At 35.8% G+C, this 24,263-nt stretch overlaps 3 protein-coding genes across 8 annotated transcripts in view; all 3 read left to right on the top strand.

The window, feature by feature from the left end:
* Positions 1 to 3,181: 3,181 nt before the first annotated feature.
* On the top strand, positions 3,182 to 3,508 carry LOC112027919 (uncharacterized). Its single transcript, XM_024060559.1, has one exon. It carries the CDS (start codon positions 3,182 to 3,184, stop codon positions 3,506 to 3,508), a length of 327 nt encoding a protein of 108 aa, XP_023916327.1.
* Positions 3,509 to 13,866: 10,358 nt separating this feature from the next.
* Positions 13,867 to 15,906, top strand: LOC112027935 (calmodulin-7). The gene is made up of 2 exons (XM_024060578.2): positions 13,867 to 14,053; positions 15,201 to 15,906. The coding sequence occupies exons 1-2, from the start codon at positions 13,978 to 13,980 to the stop codon at positions 15,572 to 15,574; spliced, it is 450 nt and encodes a 149-aa protein (XP_023916346.1). The 5' UTR covers positions 13,867 to 13,977; the 3' UTR covers positions 15,575 to 15,906.
* A 1,122-nt stretch (positions 15,907 to 17,028) lies between these two features.
* The window catches only part of LOC112027941 (protein root UVB sensitive 1, chloroplastic), a 22,744-nt gene continuing 15,509 nt past the window's right edge, over positions 17,029 to 24,263 (top strand). For 3 of the 6 annotated variants that reach the window (XM_065762873.1, XM_065762874.1, XM_065762871.1), the window contains exons 1-5: positions 17,029 to 17,786; positions 18,018 to 19,065; positions 19,169 to 19,225; positions 19,443 to 19,641; positions 20,835 to 20,950. In XM_065762873.1, coding sequence (XP_065618945.1) covers positions 18,031 to 19,065; positions 19,169 to 19,225; positions 19,443 to 19,641; positions 20,835 to 20,950 — 1,407 coding nt within the window. In that variant the 5' untranslated portion in view covers positions 17,029 to 17,786; positions 18,018 to 18,030. The remainder of the gene's footprint in view (positions 17,787 to 18,017; positions 19,066 to 19,168; positions 19,226 to 19,442; positions 19,642 to 20,834; positions 20,951 to 24,263) is intronic. The other 3 variants (XM_065762869.1, XM_065762870.1, XM_065762868.1) reach the window with 3 other exon arrangements.

Raw genomic sequence — 24,263 nt, 5'->3', positions numbered from 1 at the left:
ACAACTAAACTCCTCTCCTTCTCTTCTCCCTCTTCGTGCATTCTGCCACTGCTCTCCCATCTCACTCATCTTAGCTCTAATGATTCTCAGTTGCTCATTCTCTTCACCACAAAGCAAGAATGACCTGAACACAAAATTGACCCAAAATCAATAGAAATTCAAACTAAATTCAACAGAAAATGACAGTAGCATTTATCCTCAACATAGAAAACTCATTTCACCTCAACCCAACTTCATCTTGACCTATTTCATCACAACCCAAAAAACCCATGTTCGAGTCATGTGTGAGATCAAACGATAAACATAGAGAGAGTTGCTGTCGTGGCATGATGTACCTGTGATTCCTTAAAGTTGTTGCCGATCAAATTGAAAGAAAGATGTTAGGTCTTGGCTGGGTTAGATCAAGAAGAGGATAGTGGTGGGCTTAATGGTGGGCCAAATTGAGAGAGAGGGAGGACGACTAAGGTTGTCCACCACTCGCCTAGACCCAAAGGCCCACTGAACCTGATGCTTTCCACCCAATAATTGCTCGATCCAAGCGATAATTCGATCAGTTGTGCGTCGCCGACGCCAGGACCTGATATTGTTGGTTCAAGTGGCGGTTTAGTTGTCTGAGAAAGTGACGAACTCAACCTGCCTGAAGACTTGTTCTCTCATTGTCAGAAATCGCAAATTACAGTAAAAAATCTGGTAAGCCCGAATTCTAACTCTGCCTATCTAAGGAGATCTTAGCCAGATCCAACAAGATCTCGACCAGATCTTACTAGATCTGTAGGATTATCGGCCATATCTCATTAGATCCGGCCAGATTTGACGAGATCTAGCAAGATTTTGGCCAAAATCCTGAAAGATTTGCAAACTTGAAATCGACCAATACACACCTAAAACTAATAATACTTGATCTAGCCAATCCGAAACTCTATTCAAGTTGGTTGCGGGTTAAAATTCCCTCCACCCGATACTATTGGGTTGAGTTTGGGTTGGGCACAAACTCGACCCAACCCAACCCCTGGATAGCCCTAAGGACGACGATAGTGATGAAATTAAGCTGAGAGAAGAGAGAAGTTTGAGATGAGGGAGTTAAGAGATAAGAGAACGAAGAGTTAGAGATGAGATACACATTTTAGAGAAGATAACTGAGAGATGAGAGAAAATGGGAGAAAATAAAGGTAAAATAATAATAAAAAATAAAAAATAATGATTATTTAAATAGAATAGAGTGTAAAATAGATAATCTGATGTGGATGTTTTGTAAAAGTGGGTAAGTAAAATAGAAAAGAAAAAAAGAAAAGAAAAGCAAGCTCTTATGCTAAAATAGATATAAATTTTTAGACAAATTGATGTGAATGCTCTTACGGGAAGAAATGAGAAAACCCTTAGGTATGCCGTAGGGGTCTCTTGATATTCAAGTATATCTTCCAACCCCTAAATTTCTCTTCAAAGTCTAATATATATATATATATATAACTCCAGTAAAATTATGTCACATATCATGGCACAGTGGGACATTGCATACCAAAACCTAAGTACTGATAGCCCAATTAATTTGTCAATTAGTAAAGCAAAGCTTAGGAATAGGTCAAAATAATGTATCATCATAAGATAGACATTGTGTGGAGTGCCTAACACATTTCCTATGTTTTTTTTTTTTTTTTGTTAGAAAAAAACACATTTCCTATATTTAACCGTACTTCCAGACTCATGTTTCTAGTTTGAAACATGATTTTAACCTTTACTTAGGTTAGGAATCTTTGAGACCTTTGGTAATAAATTTTAAAATCAAATAGAGATAAATGATTAATCACACCTTAAAATTTTAATTATTGGTGACAAACATTTATACACGAATTTACCATAATAAGTTCCCCATATCCATAAAGTATATACATCCAAAAACATGTGTCGTCAAATCGTGTAGTCGATCCTGAAATCCATAGAGGACACATGTATGTCTTTATGCATGTCTGTCTATATAAAATTATTGGAGGTTCGAAAACATCGCTTAGAACTTGGAAGTATTTTGTCTTAAAAGTGACATTTCAAAGATACATAAAAATATAAGCAACCATAATACTTTCTTTATCTTTATCTACTCATGAATCTGTATTCCGCACATGGTGTGCAGGGCAGGCTGCCTGGACAGCGGTTGTGGTTGTTCTATGATGAATTACCCTAACCCGAAAAAGGTCATCTTATTAGTTGATTGACCCTACTGCAGGGGCATCATACCTATCTGGCTATCCATATTTCTACTAGTTGACAAATTAGCTGACTGGTCACTGTGTGTGTTTGTGTGCGTGACACAGAGAGAGTTAAAAAGTTCTGAGTTGCACGTCTCATGCGACAAGGTAACAGCAAATAAGAGCATATGACAAACTAGGAAAAGTCACCAAAGGAAAAATAAACATAATTTTCGGGGTCACAAAATGAACATTGACATGTGATTTCACTGAGGACAAGTTAGGAAAAGGAATCACAAAATATTCACTTTTGGCGTCAAAGAGCAATTCAACGGTCAGGTCACGCACTGACAAGGTTGAAATTAGCCTTTGTGACTTTTATTCAATATTAAAAAAAAAGAAAAGCCAAAGTAGATTAAAAAGTAAGAAAAGATGGAAGGGAAATAATCACTAAAAGAAGATCCAAAGTGCCAAAAAGAAATTAGAGTTCCATTTCCACGGCCAAAGAATACTGGAATCCTATTTCATCTCCATCTCCATCTCCTACCTTTAAACAAACATTTCGCGTGTCTTTCGGTTTCCACATTATTATTATTATGTACCGGATAGCATTTGTTGTTCCAAACTCCTAAACAGTATCTTCACTCTCTCGTTTCATTTTTCAACCTCTTTACCTTCCGTGCCTCTCTATAGTTTCACTCTCATCTCATCTTCTCATTTTCTTGATTCCATAGCTTTGTGTGCCTTTTATTTATTTATTTATTTCCATCTACCTACCTTCTCAAGTTTTCAATCGAGCTCAATCTCTTTCTAATATCCTCTCCAGTCTTCACTTTCTTTCACTCTTGCCCATATATATACTCTTTATCTATTTTAGTTACTCCTTGTCACGTCTGCACATCTTTCTCTACATCATCTCTTTTGTCTATCTTTATATAAAAAATCAATTACAAAATATAGAGGATACATTTAAAAGAGTCCGACACAACTAGTTTATGTTCATGGTCATGGTTTTGTCCTTGGTGTTGGGGACTCTAGAGGCAAGGTTACGTGATGAGCAGCCACCACTAACTGAGGCACCACCAACTTTAACGGTTGTGGAGCCAAATCGCTACACACACCGATCAATCGAGACACTGGTGGTAGTTTTAGCAGTGATCACTATTGTAGGTGTCATAGCAGGAATCATTGCCCGACTCTGCGGTGGAAGGCATGGGGAGAACGATATAGAAGGATGGATAGAAAGGAGGTGTCGGAGTTGCATTGATGGTGGAGTTCCAGAGGAGCCAAAGCCAGCAGCAGCAGCAGAAGCTGAAGCAAAAAAGTGAAAATGGATGACATAGAATAGAATAGAATACAAGTTAATGTACTAAGTTAATTTTGAGTGTGAGATATGATTGATATAGTCCTGCTGCTGCACATCGCAAACTTCAGCTGTCGTTTAGTTGTCTAAATCATCCAGTGTCTGATCAGAAAATGTGACTGGGATTATTAGCCCTTATCAGTTATCAGAGAGCTTTACCTCAATGAGGATTAGGAGAAAGCAACATTGTAGTGGTTCAGCTAGCATATATTATTAGTGTTAGCATTAGAAAGTAGAGCTAAATCATGTGTACCTTACAACTAATCCTTTCTCCTATAATGAATTGGGTTTTCAGTATTCTTTTTTTTTTTCGATGAATATTTCACTTTTCTTTTTGTTAAGCCCTTCTAGTTTCACTACTGTAAAATTTATTTTTTTCACTAGGTCAGAACTTTCCAGCTTTTTTGTTTTCGCTAGTAATCTTCATTCTGCACAGTGCACATGCAAGATAAAACACAGGATTTCTCACCCACAATCCTGATTTTAAGAGAGTGAAAGTACTATTTGGGCTATAGCCCGTTGACAACTGAAGTTCATTTCCCAGCAGACAGCTTTATGCATAATCTAGTGGAAAACTTTTGAAAAACCTCTTCAAAAGAAATATCACTTCGATCAGGATTCAATTACAATAGGAATAGTAGTTATAAATGATCTACTCACAAAATCTATGCATAGTCAGACTCTCTATTGCACATTTGTAAACGACGCTAGTAGCCAAATAATCTTTAAAATCTTCTCAAGTTAATTTCCTTTATGACCAACACGCCTGCAAAAAACCAGAATCTTTTGCACTTTAAGGATCTCCTTGAAGATTTGTTGTTGTGAATTAACTTAAAAGAATTTCTATGGTTTGAAAATAACCTCACAATCACTCTCTTAGGGGTCACGATGAGTTAGTTGTATCTCAACATTTTGCAGTTTTGTGCGTGGAAGAGGTTTTCTCTATATTACTCTAGGATGACAACTTCTTTTCTTTTGCTTGAAAATTATGCAATGACTGAGTAAATATTGGTTGGTTATAAAGCTAGAACGAATCCTTCTCCTTACAGAATTAGAATTCTGTTTTACACGATTTCGCTTGAGCGAGTAACAAGCAGACCTTCGGTTCTTTAGAGGTTGTTTGGATGCAAAAATTTCATCACTCAATTTTCATTACTCATCATTCATAACTCATCACTCTAAAATACTATGTTTGTTTGGCATTATCACTCACTTCCCATCACTCAATATTTTTCATACTATTTGTGGGCCCCATACCTGTCACCCGTTGTAGCTTTTTTTGTTTTTGTTTTTTTTTTTACCGAATCCAGTGAAAAAAAAAAAAAACCCAGAACATGAAGACCGAACCAGTGAAAGAAGAAAAGAAAAACTGAACAGCCAACCTAAGAGAAGAAATGAAAAAAAAAAAGTCAAAAGGTGGTCAAAAGGTGCGGCTGGGTACTGTTTGTGGGTCCCCTATGTGTGTTTAATTACAATATTGCCATTGAGTTATGAGTTATGAAAACTAAAACCAGCCAAAATGTGTTTTTAGTTTCTATAACTCATAACTCAAAAATTAGAGAATTAAGTGACGAAAATAGAGTTATGGAAACAGAGTTATTGTGCAGCCAAACAACCTTTTTTGCTATGGGTCTCACCATTTTTGAGAATTGAGTTATGGAAACAGAGAATTGAGTTATGGAAACAGGTGAACTAAACACCCTCTTAATGTTTCAAGTAAGTGATATCTTGGAAATCTTAAATGTAGCACTTGACAAAATCTTTACAATAACCAAATATAACCAATTTCAAATATTTAAGAAAAGTGATATGTCCACAACATTTTTACAACAAATTATAGGTGGTTAATTGTTATTAGTTCAAATTTGAACCTAACATTAAGATTATTTTTTTGCCCCAACAATAACAACCAATAACAATCTGCCACTTATGATTTGTTGTAAAAATATTGTAAAAATATTGTGAACATGTCATTTTTCAATATTTAAATACAAACTTTGTCATGGAATCAGCCACATTCTAAAGCTTAACATATCGTAATAATCGTTTCTAGGTTTCTCATATAGCCCATTTTTTTAATCTCTTCACTTAAGCGAAGAGAGAGATAGTGTTTGGATAGTAGTGAGTTTTTCCATAATGGGATTTCAGTAGCAATCAGTACGATTAAGAGAGTTAAAGTGAGCTATTTAAAGACTTACAACTTTTATTTATTTATTTATTTATTTTTATAACTTAATACTTAAATGATATTGCTCCCTTGTCACTTTACTTTTCCACCTCACAATTCATATCTCTAAAAAAGAACACTTTAACTATATGTTCAAACTATGTCAAAGACTAACACGCAATTCCTATTATGTCTAAATATTTTACTAATAATTCATTAAATAATATACAACATTGTATGGGGTTTTAAATAACATCATTTTTTTTAACTGATGCAAATTGAGGAAGATTTGACCACACAATTCAACTTGGTTCCGGCTGAGAGAAAACAAAAATTGATAAGAATAAAAAGAGGAAAGCAAGCAAGAGAAAGAGAGATTTGTGAGTATGAAACTGTAAAATAAATAAAGTCGTATCTAGATGAGTGATAGGAGTATTTTTGACTAAGGTTCAATAATCCTAGACACACCATACAAAGGAAATTGACGACACCTACGGGCCCGTCAGTCCCACAGAAGCAGATGGAGGATCTAGAACGACAACATGAAAAGCGACGAAGCCACACTAAAACCCGACGGGATGAAAGGCCGATGGGGTGAATGAAAGGCTGACGGGGCAAATAAAGAAGCTGACGGGTCCAGCGTGGCTTTACTTGATCCTCATGTATACTTATATATGGAAACATCTTGCGTATCACGCACAAAAACCCTACTACTCACTTATATCTCCCTTGTATGGAAAGACACCTTAAAATCTCGGAAACCCTAATATTAGATCTTCCCTACAAGAAAAAATCCCCGCTCTTAAGGGATCTCTGTTCACTACTCACCCTAAACTCAAACTAATTAGACTATAAAAACAAAAGTTAGAAACCCTACCCTACATAGCCCACACTTTTCACTCTCACACTTTCCACTCTTACATTCAGACAGCCTCCACTCCACACTCCTTTTCACGCCAAATCTGCCTTTGTCATCGCCTCCACACGCTGCCCTCCCCACGCCACTCTTTCTTCTCGTTGTGATTGTGCGACGAAAATGGCATCAGCAGTAGGGTCTCCACCATTGCCACCACTCCAAGACAACGTCGACGTCGAGCGCCACCTTCGGGAAGTCGAGGATCGTCTCCGCGAAGCCATAGAGGAGCTCTTAATTTGCTTGATCATTGGCTTCTCATCTCAAGACTCACGGTGAGTCTCTTTTGAAAATCTCGATACCTTCTCTCTGTTTTTTGTTTTGGGTTTTGTTTAATACTAAATCTGAATCAATAAAGTTAGGGCTTTGAAAATAGTGAATCAAGATCAAGATGTTTATTTTTTCAAGTTTTACATGCAAATAAAGTTAGGGTTTTGAAAAAATCGATAACCCATGCGCTTGGTTGAATCTCTGCATTTAAAAAAAAAAAAAAAGCCTGAATAGAAAAATTTTGGAAAAAAGAACCAAAGGCCCAACTGGCCTAAACTCAAGGCGCAAAAACCGAACACTAACCAAAAAATTGACCAAAACCGAAACAAACCGAAAATGATTGAGTTCCAACTATTTCGGTCAGTTTCGGTTGAGAACTTTGCAAATCGAAAATTTCGGTTTCGGTTGGCCAAAAAAAAAAAACCAAAAAAAAAAAAAAAAAAAAAAAGACCTAACCGAACCAATTTTAGCCCTACTATATGGTCCATTTGTTCTTATTCCACAAGTTCTCATTGGAGCGATTTGGAGCCTATAACTCAATGACGATTTCGGCACATCATCAATGGGGAAAAATAGATTTTTTTTCCCTAAAAGATAGGTCGACCCACTTGAACCATGGGTCAACCTGACTGTCCATTTAAGTGAGTCGGGTTTAATTTAATCTGTTTTTTCAGTGGTCTAAAATATCCTTTATTTTTCTTTCTATTTTGGTTCCGAGGGGCAGGGGTCACTTATTAATGATGGGAAACAAAATCATAATGGCTTCAGTTAGGCACGAATTTTGGCACATCATACATGGTCGCCAAAGTCGGTGAAACATCATAATATGCAGAGAATTCTTCAACCATTTCACTGAAAGTAACGTCCAAAATCTGACCGTTGCTTTCCAAAAGCTATTCCTTTCTCTAATTGATTTTTCAAAAGCTTTCAAAAACTAATCGTTGCAAATTCTTTTCTCATAAAGATAGGGTATGGGCTAGGACACAATTTTTTACTATTATTATTATTATTATTTTTTAAATTCTTTAGCTTATGTTTCTTGAAAAAACAAAACAGAGAACACATACATGAATAAATCCCAAAACAGAGCAAGGACGGAAGGAACCTAAACAGGGGCACCTCGAACTAAAAGTTACAAAGAAACTAACAGCACAATAAAGAAAAGCAAAACAAAAGCAGCACACCATTGCAGCAGTAAAATGATAGCACTTAGCACTGCACCACAGGGCTGCCTGGCTAAGATCAAACCACAACAAATGGTAGCATTTAAAGTTCACTTCTAGAACTTTTTTGAAATACCAGCCGAGCTTTGATATCCTTGATAATGCTTTCTCTTGATCTGTTCTTCGGTCCACATTGTTCCTTCATGAACCATGGCATTCCTTTGAAGTTGACCACTAACCAAGTTTGCAACAAATCTTCTCACACAAATTTAATTTCCTTTAAAAAAAAAAACTGAAATCAATAATGAGTGAGACAATTTATATGCATTATTAGTTTCCCTAGGCCCAATTTTGCAACTGTTCCATTTATCCCCATTTTGTTTTGCATGAGTGGTAAGACGCCAAAACGTGGCGAGAATACGATTATTTTGCCAAAAGCCAAAAAAGCAGTTCATCCAATTCCGCGATATATAAGGGTGTTAGAATATATGTCTAGCCCGTTGTATTGTTTAAAAATTAGGTTCAATGTTCTAGTATGACTGTAACAACGTCAACATGCATGCATACTACACTTTACTTAAAAAATAAAAAAAAAACCGTAATTTTGTACTATTTTACCTAAGTCATTATGCTATATAAAGGCCCTCTAGCATAGTTAATATGTGAAATCGTGAATTACAATAATTACATTTATATTTACGTGAGTCTGGTTATTGTGCGCTTTAAGGGTACATATTAGTTATCTATTTTTAGAAAAATTTTATGGAGAATTGAAAAAGTTGTATTTGCCTTAAGCGTACACATTGTAACTTTTTCGTTTTTTTACAAAAAATTTCTAAAATAGTTTACTAATATATGCCTTAATTAAGGGTACACATTAGTAAATCCTTTACATGATATTAGAGTTATAGTCTCGAGAACTTTTATTTGTCATCTTTCACCATTGTTTTCCATTTATGCTCTGTTTGTTTCGTTGTAAAATATTTTTAGGAAAATATTTTACAATTTTACAATGCTTGTTTTGCAGTAAAATATTTGGTCAAAAGTAAAATATTTTCAGTCAACCAAATCAACTTAAGCAAATTTATGTAAAATATTTTACACTTAAAATTTTGGTAAAACATTTTACATTTGCTCACTCCCTCACACCCCCATACTTATCCCTCACACCCTATACTTAGAGCATCCACAGCAGTGGAGTTAAAAATTTAGCTATTTAGTTCTACCAAAAGTTACTTTATCTATTTTACCTACACACATACTGCAGCAGTAGATCTATTTTAACTTTCAACACAATAAAATAATATAAACATTACAATAAAATAATATAACCACTACAATAAAATAATATATCTCATTACCCAAAAACATCTACAACAACAATCATAACCACCTCTACTATCAGCCACAGCCATAACCACAACCACCACCACCACCAGTCCATGGCAGGAAAAAAAAAAAAAACACGGCATAACCACCACCAACATAACATTACCAACAAACCCACAGCCACCACAAAACAAACCCATAACACACCACAAAACAAACCCATAGCCACAAATCACAAATCGGACCCACAAATCACAAATTGAACCCACGCCGATACGACCCACCACCAGCAAAACGACCCACCACCAGCACCATCTCCATCGTGACCCCTGAAATCCAGCAACCCAAACATCGAAACCTACCAAACCTAAATCTAGCTACCCAAATGTTGAAACTACACACCGATCTCAACCCCAATACCAACGCACACCGATCTCATCGTTTGCTTAAGTGAGTTTGACATCGATCTCACCGTTTGCTTGAGAGAGTTTTGAGAGATGAGATGAGAGCTTTTAGAGGAGAGAGAGAGAGAGAGAGAGAGAGAGAGAGAGAGAGAGAGGCACCGCAACGTGGGCGAGATGGGTTGGCGGCGTGGGACGGCAACGTGGGCGATGACGATGAAGATTGATGATGAAGATCGGCGATGATGAAGATCTAGAATAGATCGGCGAAGTAGAGAGTAGATGAGGGAGAGAAAAAAAAAAAGAGCAGGAATGAGAAAGAAAGGAGAAGCCGGAGAGAGAGAGAAAAAAAGAAAGAAAGAGAAAATATTTTTTTAATGGAAGAGGAGAGAGAAATTTAATAAAATAATATATATATTTTTTTAGCTCTCATGAATAGTACACATCTATCTATAGATGTGCACTATAGCAATGGAGCTAAAAAAAATAGATTTAGCTCCACTGCTGGGTGTTGATTTTGGGGTTTGAGGAGTTAAAATATAGTAATATAGCAATATAGCACCACTGCTGTGAGTGCTCTATCACTTTTTTCACTCCCACAATCACTTTGCACTTAAACTCTCCTAGATTAGATTTCTCTCCAAAAAACTTAGCCACCTCCTGTCCCCTCTCCCATCAATCACTGGCTCCAAGTTTTAAGGCACCACTGGCCAGCTTCAGCTTCTGCCAGTGCCACCCATGATGGGCTCTCTCTCCCTTCTCTCATACCCATCTCGCATAGAAAAAGAAAGTCACGAGGAGGGCTTCTTGGTGGGGAGTTATGATGCTGGTGGTGCTCAAGGAAGCTTTCCAACATGACCTGGATAGCAGTGATCAAAGGAAGGTGCTACGGCGGAGATCTAAAATTGGTTTTATTTTGTGGGTTTTCATTTGTTTGAAATGGAGACATAGGTCGACATTGATGGTAGATTGCAGTTTCATTTCGTTTTTGCAGGTTGTCTCTACGGTGGATGGTGGCCAAGCTCCTGTGATCTGAGTTTTTGGCTCGGTGGGTTTTTGAGTTTTCAATATGTTATGGATTGTTGGTGGTTTGTGCTCAAATTTGTGGTTTTATGGTCAAATTTTTAGGTGGTGGCTATCTTTTTCCTCTCTTCTAGATCTAGTTTCTGGGGTGGTTGGTAGTGGTTTAATGGCTGTTGGTGGTTTTTGCTCATTTGGGGTGGCTGGTGGTGGCTTGCATTTTCACGTGTTTTGTCATTCCAAACAATTGAAAATATTTTAGAGTCAAATATTTTACAGTAAAATTTTTTATATGTAAAATATTTTACAGTAAAATTTTTTATATGTAAAATTTTTTATATTTGAAAATTTTTTATATCGAAACAAACGGAGCGTTAATGTTATCCACTTGAAAAGACATATTGATTTTTACAATTTTCATTCAACTTATTGCCTTCATTTAATTTTAAAATCAATTCATCTTTTAAAAATTCGACCTTACTTAAGTTTTCTTGGAATTTTTTTAGCAATTTTTTGATATTTAAGACAATAAGAAGTTTACAACAAGACTTAAGGATCACACCCAAGAAATTTAATCTTACATAGAGTAACTCTAATAACAGTTGAAAAGTAACTTTAGACCCCTTGGTTGATTTTATAGCATAATTAATCAATTTAACAAATTAACCAATTATGGCTAGTTTGAATGGAGAGAGAGTAAAGTAGAGTTGGCCGAAAATTGCAACCAATTTCTGGCCAGCTCTACTCTATTTTACTCTCTTCTCTCCCCCTCCATCCAAATTAGCCATTAATATTGGTTAAAACTGGACACATCCAAAGGAAAAACATTATGAGGGTTCCCAAACCCCAAGAAGAAAATCAATAATATAATTGAAGTTTTACGATCTAAATGATATTCATAATTCTAAACTCTACTAGTAGAAAACCTAGTAATGTGACCCCATGATCAACTCTAAATCACTTGGACTCTTATATCTTGATTTGAAATCCTTTCATGAATTGCGTTCGTGACTCAAAAAACCAGATTGAAGATTTCGACCCCCACATCAAACACACTAGTAAAGCATGTCTTCGGCCTCACTAATCAGCAACATTGTCTTGAGATTTACTTTTTGCATTCACGAGTTATGGTGAAAATAGGGGTTCAATGTTTCTTAAACTTGGTACACGACAATCCTCTCAAAAATCTCTTAATGAGTCAATTATAATGAACCTTTTAAATAGATATGCATGTAGGACAAGTCTTCCAAGTCAATTTTTGTCTTATTTAAAACTTCTTGGAATCAAGATTCATGTGTTTTGATTAAGTGAGCCTCGTACAAGAGTGTGTTGAGAGGTCAGATTCGATTGATCAAGGCACAATCGAAGGGCAATCGAGATTACAAAATACACCTTTTGAGTTGGATTTGGACACTTGATCTTGACCTTATAATTGAACATTATAACTCAAACAAGAATACAAGTCATGCAAATTTTGGGCCTCTATTATTGTTGATTTTTTTATTATAATTTTTTATAATAATTAATATTTTATTTTTAGATTTTTCTTAATATGTATGTTAACACTTATGCTATTTCAATGCAAAATGGGCAAGAAAACTATTAACTTGTCAAAATGTGTGTGGGTCTAATAGATGGGGCTGGAATAGTGGGATATATGGGTTTGGGATCCTCTCTTCCGACTTGCTTAAAGTGGTGGCTTAGGTTTAGGAGATCTAAGAAGACTCGCACACACGAGTGACCTAGATCCTTTTTGTTTTTTCGCCTTCTTTTTTCTTTTTCATTTTTAGGTATTAAGTGTGGTGGACTTGGATGTGTGACTGGATTTATTATGAAAATATTGTGGTCATTTCTTGTACTAGTAGCTTTATTGTATAAACTTATTGCTATCTAGACTATTTCCATAAGCATTACTACTACTACTACACTTATCTTACTCTTTTTATTTTTATAAAACATTTATCTTACTTAATATATATGCAAACTTGTATAAAGTTTTTACTACATAGATTAATTTCTATACAAGTTAGCATTGCTTTTCGCTGAATATATTGTATAAAGTTTTTACTACATGGAATGATCGCTCCATGTTTTTTTTTTTTTTTGAGAAAGAATGATTCCTTCATATTACTCCCAAATAAGATTACTTACATTCCATTCATTTTTATTTATTTTCATTCTTTTATTTAATTTCATTTATTCTCTAAATGAGTCCAAATTTTCTGTCCCGCTTTTCCTACTCCACTCTATACTCCATCAATAAATACTTGCCACTTGTTCACCTAATTAATCAAATATTATCATTATTGACTTATTAATACTATAATTATTAATTAATAAAAGTATTTAATTAATTAGGTGAACATGTGGCAAGTATTTATTGGTGGAGTATAGAGTGGAGCAGGAAAAGTGGGACAGAAGATTTAGACTCTTAAATACATTATATTCTATTTCATTCCTTTAATCATTCTATTTTATTCCCTTATGAACTTCCAAACGAAATCTTAGGATAGCATTTACGAAGTAATCATCCAAATTCCTCCTTAATGATTAGGGAGAATACCTAAGTTTTTCTCTAACTAATAAATATGTTGGGGAAGAATAAAAATAGATGAAAAAGGTCCCCTAAGCGTAAATCTCAAGTCTGCCCCCATCACTACTCAATTTGTGAGGGGAAAAAACAAATCTCTTTGGACATTAATAAAGAAAGAATTATTTATTCTTATTTCTCTTTTGAAGTCATCAAGATAAGTTATATACTGTATTAAATAAAATAAACAGTTAGTTTACAAATTTAAAATGATTGATTTGATGTTTAAAGTTGGGATTATAAAGAAAAAAATGGTTAGGATTGTATTTTGCTTGGAGGAGTTAAAATGGCCTACAGTAAAAAAAAAAAAAAAAAAAGCTAAAAATAAAGAAAGATTCGATAAGGGCGCCTAAGAATAGGGTGACGTGGCAGTCAACTTGAGCTCTCTCTCACATACTCCGCGTTCAAACCGCGTCTTTTTTGTCCTAGACTAAATTGAAATTGCACAGTACACAACACAACACAACACATCTCATATGATATCTCTTCTTCTCTCGTAGAAAAGAAAATCAGAAAACAAAGAGAAACAAAAAGAAAAAAGCCAAATAAATTTTTTTTTTTTTGAAAGGAAAGAATTGAAAATGGCGGACCAACTCACCGACGACCAGATCTCTGAGTTCAAGGAGGCTTTCAGCTTGTTCGACAAGGATGGCGACGGTCCGATTCTCTCTCTCTCTGATTATTATTAATTATCAGATCTACTTCTTTGATAGATCAACGTTATTTTCCGCCTTCCATGTTTTTTTCAATAATAGCTGCATCGTTGATTTAGATGATCATTTCTGGGTTACTAGACAATTTAATTATTATTTCCCCTTTTTATCTGATTTTATTTTATTTGGACCGTATTTGTTGTTTTACCGTTTCCTTGCTAGAAAGTAAGAGATTGACTGAATCTCAGATTTGTTTATTTTTTGGAAATTGCCATAAAAAATTACCAAAAAATCTTGAATCATTTCTATCACCAGAGTGCTCAATTGTTTGTTTATTTTATAAAGGAAACAACATTAACCTTGGAAAAGTATATGTGTGTTACATTGTGATGGTATTGTTAGCTGATTTGATTTTTTTTTTTAGATTCTCATCGAGAAATTGTGAGATATATATATATATATAATTTTGTTAATAAAAATGATTTTAACTGTTATATGATTATTTGTCTGGACACGCTAATGAAATTTGTGCTTTTGTTTTGCATGACTCAATGTTTTGAAGACCATGTTACCATAGGAGCATAAGATCCGCCATTGTAGATCATAAGTTTGTTCCTATGTATTGAAATTGGTGGTGTATTTTTTAATTGATAGATAAATTAGCAGTGCATAGAGATACTAAAGCAACTGGAATTTAATTTTTATTTAGTGTGATTGCTAATGTTTTCATTTCCAACATGAGCACACACTCACAACTCTTGAACTTCATTCATCATCTTTAATTGTTTTGGCGTTATCTGTCAGACAAATTATTTGATTTTGTGCAATTTTGTGTAATTAGTCTGGGTAGCAATCATGTTTAAAGTGATCATTACATTAGCGTTAGCAACCAGATGGGCCAAAATTGTGGTTGTTCCTTGAGATAAAGAATATGTTTCTTCAAGTCCAAGGATTTTTAAATATGTTTTTCCACTTCTGCTTTGTTTGCTTGTTAAATTTGGGTTTTGATAGAGGTTGAAAATGATTGTAATGTTTTGGACGTAGTCTGCGTGTAGTTAATTGGCAAGTTTGAACCTATGTAGACTCGGTGTTTGTCCCTCTAACCGGAATAGATGGGAATTAAGGGCTGATTTTAATAATTTGAAATGCAGGTTGCATCACTACTAAGGAGCTTGGGACTGTGATGAGGTCATTGGGCCAGAACCCAACTGAAGCAGAGCTCCAGGACATGATCAATGAAGTTGATGCTGATGGTAATGGAACTATTGATTTCCCTGAGTTTCTAAACCTCATGGCTAGGAAGATGAAGGACACTGACTCAGAGGAGGAACTTAAAGAAGCCTTCCGAGTTTTTGACAAGGATCAAAATGGGTTCATCTCTGCTGCTGAGTTGCGCCATGTGATGACCAACCTTGGGGAGAAGCTCACCGATGAAGAAGTTGATGAGATGATCCGGGAGGCTGATGTTGATGGTGATGGCCAGATAAATTACGAGGAGTTTGTCAAGGTGATGATGGCCAAGTGATGAATCTGCCTTCATTACTAAAACCTTAATGAAAAATATCTTTATTAAAAAAAAAAAAGGGAGAACAGGGTTGACTATTATGGGACTTAGTTTCCTTCTCTTAATTTTCAGTTGATGGGTTTTCAAATCAAGCCTTTACAAGAAGTAGCAGTATGTTCTGCTGGTGGTGTTGGTCGAAGAATTAGAATCTTCTATGTTCATCCTTAGTGTGTCTTGTGACAAAGTGTCTTGGCAGTTTTATTTTATTTTTATTTTTCTTGGTCTCTTGTGAACATGAACTACCTGGGAGAATTCGATGTTCTATGTTGATTGGATGACTCATTTTATTGGCACCCTCATTTCTTAACGCTCTTTACTTAATGCTCTTTACTGTGTTCAAAGGCAAGTCTGCATAAGAATTTATATGTTTTGTGATGTGATGTTGTTAACCATACCATTCTAATGCATTTTAAGATTGCAGGGGAACCAAATAATCCTGGCTTAGGAGGTAGGACCATGGATTTGTGTTGCCTGATCTGCATTCAGGGACATCATAAAATTTTATTGAAATTTTTTTTACTTCATGTACATGAAAAATGAACACAAAGGAGCCTAAAGAGAATTATGTACGACTCTTAAAAATTAGTGATGGAGTTGGAAAGACAGTTTGAGAAAGAAGAATTCTTCGTAGCAATTAAAAGTATGAATCGAGACAAAGCCTAGGGCTTCAATAGATATTCTAGCCTCGGTTGATTTATATTCTTGATTGCATCGCCTATGAAATATTTGGGCTTACAATTGGGAGGCTAAATATAAGTCCAATGAAGTATGGAGACGGTTCTTGGAGAAAAGAGCATAAATGATGTTTTCGTGTCGTTTATGTTTAGGAAGGAGATTGAATATTTTTTGAAAGGGCAAAACGTATAGAATCTTAGGTACAGTTGGTTAGTTCTCATTTAAATTATATCTATATCTATACTATTATTTAAGAGGTTTTCAGTGTTTGGATCCTTCATTTTTTTGGTTCAAAAATGCTCCTACATCCTTATGTTTAAGTAGAGATAAAATTAAAGAGCAATCTGCTAAAAATATTATTTAAGGAGCTTTTTTTATTTGGATACTTTATTTTTTTGGTTCAAAATGTCCATATATCCCTATGTTTAAGTAAAAACAAAATTAAAAGACAATCTGATAAAAATACAATTTTAACTCCCACTAAAACATTGCCTAAAAAAAAATGTCACTCTCTTGTTGATTTTTAAATTACTTTATCTACTTATAAATTAGATTCTCAAAATAAAAATTATATATATATAAAATAAAAACATAAATTTTTGTTTTTCTAGCCCACTAAAATAAAATTAAAAAAAGCCTCATCGCAAAAATATTCACTAACGGCGTCAAAAGCCACAAACGGCTTAAACACTATCGTTAACTCATTCTACGTGGCCCCCACCCTCTTACTCGTTGCCTGTGCTTCTCCAAAACCCACTTCCTTTCTGCCCCATAACCCTTTCCCTTCATATCTTATGAACAAAATGTCCTCTGGTCTAACAAAAACTACTCTGGTAAGGCAGTAACAGTTTCATCTGTCTCATTCGCTCAAACCCAAAACTTGCTTTTGACTCATCTCATGAAATCAATAGATTCGCCTCTTACACGAATGAACTCAAGCTCCCAATCTCACAACTCTTACAGATTGCGAAATTGGTCAACTCAGTACTCCGTCTCGGCTTCGATATCGGAGGTGGAACTGGGACTTTTATGGCTAGTTTGAAGGTCCACAATGTGACTGTCATCGGGTTTCAAATGAAAATGATTTGAGTATGTTTTTTTAAAGCTCTCTCATGTATTCCGTTAGTTTTTTAGAGGGTAGACTAACTGAGCACTGATTAGGCAGGTGAGTAAAGTTTATGAGTGAATTCGGCAATAAAAAAGTTCAAGGGTATCTATCTTTTTCACTATTTCAAAGTTGAGGGGTACGCATTTTTCCCAAAAACCAAAAAAGAAGCCCCAGGTGAAGGCCTACAAAAGAAAACCCAGCCCACAAATCAAATATTAGAAAACCTAAACCCGCATGAAAGCTTATGGCTGCTGGTGATAATTGGCAGTGAGTAAGAGTGATGGAGATGTTCACTTGAAAGTAGAGAGAGAGATAGAACATTCTTCATAATCATGGACTGAGTCGTCGAGTCGGCGCTACTCCGGACAACTCCTTTTTTTTATCTCAAAGGTAAGAAAACCAAAAAACAAACCTCTGTTCTTTAAACCCTATTTACATATTCCTTCCTTACAATGTGTTGGGAGATGAAGTTTATTATTCATTATTAGCTGCTGCCTATTAGTTTGATAAGTTTGAGTTTTGAGTAGTGACTAGTAGTAGTAGTAGTACATTATTGTAAGTATTATTGATTTTAATATCTGCCCTGTCTGAGTATTTGGCTGGCATAATAAAATGTTTCAGGAGTTTTCTGTCGATGGAGTGCTTTGGTTGTTGTTGTACTAATAATTATTATAGTAGTAGCGTTGGGTGGCCAAGTTTTGTGTTCCAATCTCTTAACACAAAAAAGAGATTGCCATTTCTCTTTTCACCTGCTCTCCACCTCCCATCTCCATTTCTTTCCATTTCCACCCCTTGTATTATTAATAAACAAATTCATCCTCTTCTAAATATCAAACTCAAACCAAACTCTTCTCTCTTTCTTCCTCTGCTACTTGGGGGTAATGGCAACGATGACAACAACAACAATAACAACAATGGTGGTTCGGGTTCTTGGTGGTGGCATGACAATTCCTCTGGAGGAGGCTCTCATTTCCCCTTCCCCCTCTTCTCCATCATCTTATTTTGCTCCTCTATCTTATGCTGCTTTTGCTACCTCCATTTATCCAAATCTGCTCTTGCAAGAACTACTACTACTACCACCACCAATTCCTCTACCTTTCAGGACTCTGACTCAACCAAGTCTTCTTCTGTTTGGGAAGGGAGCGGAGGTAAAAGGACCAAGCTCATCCCTGACCCTTTTCAAGATGCATTCATTCTTGCCAATGCTAATGCTATTCTTAGCCCCCAATCCTTCCTCCCTCACAACTTGTGGTTGTGCTGCACTGAACTCTTCTCCCGTTTCATGCTCCCTCAAGGCTTTCCCCACAGTGTAACCAATGATTACCTCGAATACTCTCTCTGGAGAGGAGTCCAGGGTATTGCCAGCCAAATCAGTGGCGTCCTTGCCACACAGGCCTTGCTCTATGCTGTTGGCTTGGGGAAAGGAGCTATTCCTACAGCTGCTGCTGTCAATTGGGTGCTCAAGGATGGAATTGGTTATCTCAGCAAAATTATGCTCTCCAAGTATGGTCGTCATTTTGATGTCCATCCCAAAGGATGGAGGCTGTTTGCTGATCTTTTGGAAAATGCTGCTTTCGGGTTGGAGATGCTGACTCCTGCTTTCCCACATCTTTTTGTTCCTATTGGTGCTATTGCTGGAGCTGGACGCTCTGCTGCTGCACTCATCCAGGTTATTCAATTCTTATTATAAGCATTCTGCCCCCCCTCAAAATTACTTGATCCAAATAATGGCTGTGCATATTGACTGAGACTTGAAACCTATTATTGCACAGGCTGCTACTAGGAGCTGTTTCTATGCTGGTTTTGCTGCTGAAAGGAACTTTGCTGAGGTGAAACATAGTTTTTTCCCCTCTTCTTATGTTTCAAATTCTTAAATTTAACTATCTTTCAGGATGCATGGAAAGCTAATAACTTCTTTTCACTAGCATGGAATTGGATTTGCAGTACAAATGCCACATCTATTTTGCTGATACTAGAATGTGACTTTAATGTGCTTTTCAAATTGGTCTGTCATACCTCTTTTCTGAGGGGAGTTATTCACTGTAGGTAATTGCCAAGGGTGAAGCTCAAGGAATGGTGAGCAAGTTTATTGGTATCATGCTTGGAATAGGATTGGCTAACAACATTGGCTCCTCTACATCTCTTGCCCTTGCTTCTTTTAGTGTGGTGACTTGGATTCACATGTTCTGCAATCTGAAATCATATCAATCAATTCAACTCAGAACTTTAAACCCTTATCGTGCAAGTAATTCTCTCGCTCTCTCTCTCAATTTTTTATTAGACGAAATTGTTGTCAGTGTGATCTCCTTAATGTGGTAATTGGAATGAATTAGTTAATTATGGGTGATGAAAGGTCAATTCATGAGTTGAAGCTCTTCTTCTTTCAGACTTTTTTTGAATGGGAAAATGCTTCGGGTGTTGTTAATTTCATTTCTCTTCCTAATATGATGGATTTTTGTACTTCCATTCCTGTTTAGTTTTAGGTTTTTTTTTTTTTTTTTTGGCCTATTAGCACACTGCCTGTGTGCCTTGTTTTATTTTTCGTTATATTGACTTTCAATGTAGTTTATTACTCATTAAAAAAAAAAAGTTTATTGCGGATGATATACTAACTATAACGTTCACATCATTTATACTTTGAAAACTAGAATTGGTTTGTTTTTATGAGCATAAAGGAGTTAGACAAGTGTCACATAATAGGCCTTCATGATGATTTAGAAAAGGAGCATGTGGTACATTACAATCATACAGAGGGACTGCATGGAGTTGGGAGAAGCACAAGTGGGCCTATTCAATTGCAGTGCAGAACTGCCAACTCTATTGTTATATAATTGGATATAAAGTAGATAGGGCTTTTGGGAGGTGTCAGAACACGTTCAATGTTCCTACCCCTTACTATAAGATGGCATTAGGTAGGGCCTTTGAAATTTGGGTTTGACTTTTCTAAGTTTTTCTCAAGTTGCACCCAGCCAAACTGCACCTGGAGTTGGGGGGATAAAATCATTGATTACCATGTAAGCATTATCAACATAAAGCAGAAAACAGTCATGTACGCTGTTTTTGAGCCAAATCTTTGACCTCATAAAAGCATATTCCTCTCTACTCCCTCTAATTGGCTTTCCCTTCTTTATGTTGTTCATCTTCTTTAGTCCCTTGTCCCTTACCATTGAACTAGATGACATCTTAGAGGTTTGCTGCCATTACATTTTTGATATCTACTGTTGACACAAGTGTGCTACCAGTTCAGCAGTGATTATTTGGAATGTTCGAAAGTTGCTTATTTAACAAAGTGAAAGCTTCATCTCTTTTTGTCCATATCAAGGAGTAATTTAGACAATTCTTATGAACATTATCATGATGAATTTTATAATTATTGTTTGGGAAATATGGTTCATTGTACGATGGCCAACTTGTCTTTAATTTTAATTGTCTTATCAGGTTTGGTCTTTAGTGAATATCTCCTTAGTGGTCAAGCACCTCCAATCAAAGAAGTCAATGATGAGGAACCACTTTTCCCTTCTCTGCCATTTTTAAATGTAAAATCCTCATACAAAGTGAGTAACTTCTGCACTTCCTCTATGTGGCTTGCAATTCTTCTAACGTGGGAAAATATAAGTGTTGAACTCGAGAAATTCAATTTGACTTTTGGATAGGTTAATTGCACTTGGCTGTATCTTGTGTGATATATATTTTTTGTTGATAAATAACGAAAGTTCATTAATCAAAATATTCAGTTTCACTGAAAGTGTACGTGGATAGCAGTACATCAAGCTCGTAAATTACATTGATCAAACATATCTAAAAAGTTAGAACATGAAAAAGAATTAAAAACGGAACTCCAATCCAGCAAAGAGTGGAAAAGGAAAGATTTAATCTCGAGAATAGATCATTCCTTTCCTTCAAAGGTCTAGTGTTCCTTTCTTGCCAAATACGCCATAAAACATGGGGCAGCCCTCCACAAATATATGTTTTGATGTTTGCCGAAAGGGGCTTGCCAAGCTGAAAATAAGTTAGTGACACTTTGTGGCATAACCCAAAGAACTCCAAAAAGGGCCCACACCATAGACCGTAGCTCAAAAGCAATGGGACAATGAAGAAGAAGATGATTTACCGATTCTCCATTCCTTTTACACATATAATACCAATCCATAACTGGGACTCCCTTATCCCATAATCTATCAAGAGTCGGGTTTGTTTGAATACCGCTTATTGCTGAAAACTGAAAACACTGTAGCAAAATAATTTTTAAATGTGTGAATAGTGCCGTGGGACCTAGTTTTAAAGTTTATTTTTGCTGAAAAAAGTACTTGCGGGTCCCATGAACAGTGCACGATACTCACTGTTTTTAAGCCAAACGCAGGAGTGCATGAAAAATGTGCGTTCTAAACGCACACTCAAAATCTTACCAAAAGCAGCAGTCCACTTGAAGAAACTCTAGGAGGGATCTTCGAGTGCCACACATGTTTCCAAGGAAAAAGAGTGTCAGGGGTCGAGGAGAGGGATAAGTAGCTCACTAACCTTAAAACCTTATTCTTTGCTGGCTTCCAACAAAGTTTGTCATGCCTCTCACTAGTAAGAGGCATAGAATAAATAAGGTCCAAAAAAGAAGTTAAATGTTCCAACTCCTAATCTTGGACAGCTCTACAAAATTGAAGATCCCAGTGAAGCTTCTGATTAGGAAAAAGCATGACATCTGCAAGAGAAGATTCCTTGTTACAACTAGTGCTATAGAGTTACGGAAATGCCTCTCGAAGAGTACAACCCCACACCACAAATGATGCCAAAACCTAACTCTATTACCAGTACCAGCCTTGAAAATGATGGATTTAGAGAAAGCTGGCCAGCCTTGTCTTATGGTTCTCCAAAGACTGACACCATAAGTATTTGTTACTCCTTTTGTACACCAACCACCCCAATTATTCCCATACTTAATCTCAATAACCCACCACCATTCATGTATTGTCTCCATACTGTACCTCCACAACCATTTACCTAACAGAGCTTGATTAAAAATACTCAAATTCCAAACACCCAACCCACCAGACTTCAGAGGGCTATAAACTTGAGCCCACTTAACCAGACGGAATTTAGGGGACTCATCAATACCACTCCATAAAAAAATCCCGCTGGAGCTTCTCAATACGATTAGCATTATCCACCAGAATAGGAAAGAGGGATAGGAAACAAGTTGGCAAGGTTGAGAGAGTGCTTTTGATTAAAGTAACCTTACCACCCTTTGATTAATATAAATGCTTCCAACTTGCTAGTCTTCGCTCTAGTTTTTCAAGAATAGGGTTCCAATTTGCCTATCCTTGAATTTAGCACCCAATGGAGGCCCTAAATATGTCATTGGCAGTGACGATTGCCTACAACCCAATAGGGCCACAAGCTCCCCCATATTGGACACCTCTCCAACTGGAACCAATTTTGATTTAGCCAGATTAATATGCAACTGAGACTACCTCAAAGGAAGATAAATCTCTCTCAATTTATCAATCTGACTAGGAATAGCATCATAGAAAATTAAGGTATCATCCGCAAAAAGAAGATGAGACATCATATGTGATATTATATGTTTTGTTTTCATTGGAACTTTATATGTGAAAGCATTTTTTTTTGTAAGTAATAATATTTTAAACTCCAAAGTTTTAGGACTAAGACTTGGTTATTGTTGTAGTAGTTAGTTTTGTATTCAGGGGAAAACAGTAAGTTTTGCAATCCCTATGAATTAAGGATATTGGTAATTGACTTGAGTCTAGAATATTCTATGAGATTTTAAGTATCTTATGTTTCGTTCCTTTGAGTCCAATTTAGTTTTTATTTTTGATAAGTAAATAAAAATTTTATTAAAAAATGATTACTGCATGTACATGAAAAATGATCACAAAGGAGAATAGGGAATTACAAATAAGAGAATTATATATAGCAAGGCAACGACTCTACAAAATTAGTGATGGACTTGGAAAGATAGTTTGAGAAAGAGGAATACTTCATGGCAATTAAAAGTATGAATGGAGACAACGCACTGGGCTTGAATGGATTTTCTTTGGCCTTCCTCTAGGTTTGCTGGTACATTTTTAAAGAAGATATCATGCATGTATTCAATATTTCCATACGCAAGATACAATTGAAAAAACCTAATTGCTACTTTTATTGCTCTTATCCTAAAAAGGCTGGAGCGTTAGATTTGAAGGACTATTGACTTATTAGTATGGTTGGAAGTGATTAAAAAATTATGGCTAAGGTGCTAACAAATAGACTGAAGTTGGTGTTAGGGGAGCTTCTATCAGAATCTTAAAATGTGTTTATCTAGGGGAGACAGATTCCAGATTCTATTCTTATTGTGAATGAATGTGTTGACAATAGACTCAAATTTGGCATTCTAGGGGTATTTATCTAAGTTGGATCCAGAGAAGGTATGTGACCATGTCGATTGGAAATATTTGGTGTATATGTTGGAATGATGGAGAAGCTAGATCCATTTTTGTGTTTCCACTGATAAATTTTCTATCCTTGTTAATGGTAGCTTAGGTGGATTTTTTAAATTATTTATTATATATTTATTTTATTTATGGTTCACTGGACCTTTGGCAAGGCAATTTGTTGTTGCCTCTTTATGTGTGATAGTGATAGATGCTTTGAGTAGATTGATCTCAAAGACAGTAGATGGACACAATATGAGTAGGTTTACTATGGGGGGCAAAATAAATGACCTGCTGATATTATGGAGTTCCCTGGACCAACCTGGCTATTTAAAATGTGTTTTATTGTGTTTTGAAGTAGCATCTAAACTAAAAATGAACTTAGTTAAGTCTGAGATGGTTCTTGTTAGAGAGGTTCCATATATTGATTATTTAAAAAAAAAAA

This window comes from Quercus suber, unplaced genomic scaffold (genome assembly GCF_002906115.3).
Source record: "Quercus suber isolate HL8 unplaced genomic scaffold, Cork oak 2.0 scaffold_477, whole genome shotgun sequence".
Lineage (NCBI taxonomy): Eukaryota > Viridiplantae > Streptophyta > Magnoliopsida > Fagales > Fagaceae > Quercus > Quercus suber.
Note: the sequence above shows the minus strand (reverse complement) of the source record. Positions and strands in the feature narration are given on the sequence as shown.

Coding starts and splice junctions, on each gene's coding strand:
- LOC112027919 (XM_024060559.1), top strand. CDS start 3,182: ATGGTCATGGTTTTGTCCTTGGTGTTGGGGACTCTAGAGGCAAGGTTA.
- LOC112027935 (XM_024060578.2), top strand. CDS start 13,978: ATGGCGGACCAACTCACCGACGACCAGATCTCTGAGTTCAAGGAGGCT. Junction 14,054..15,200: donor GTTCGACAAGGATGGCGACG/GTCCGATTCTCT, acceptor TTTGAAATGCAG/GTTGCATCACTACTAAGGAG.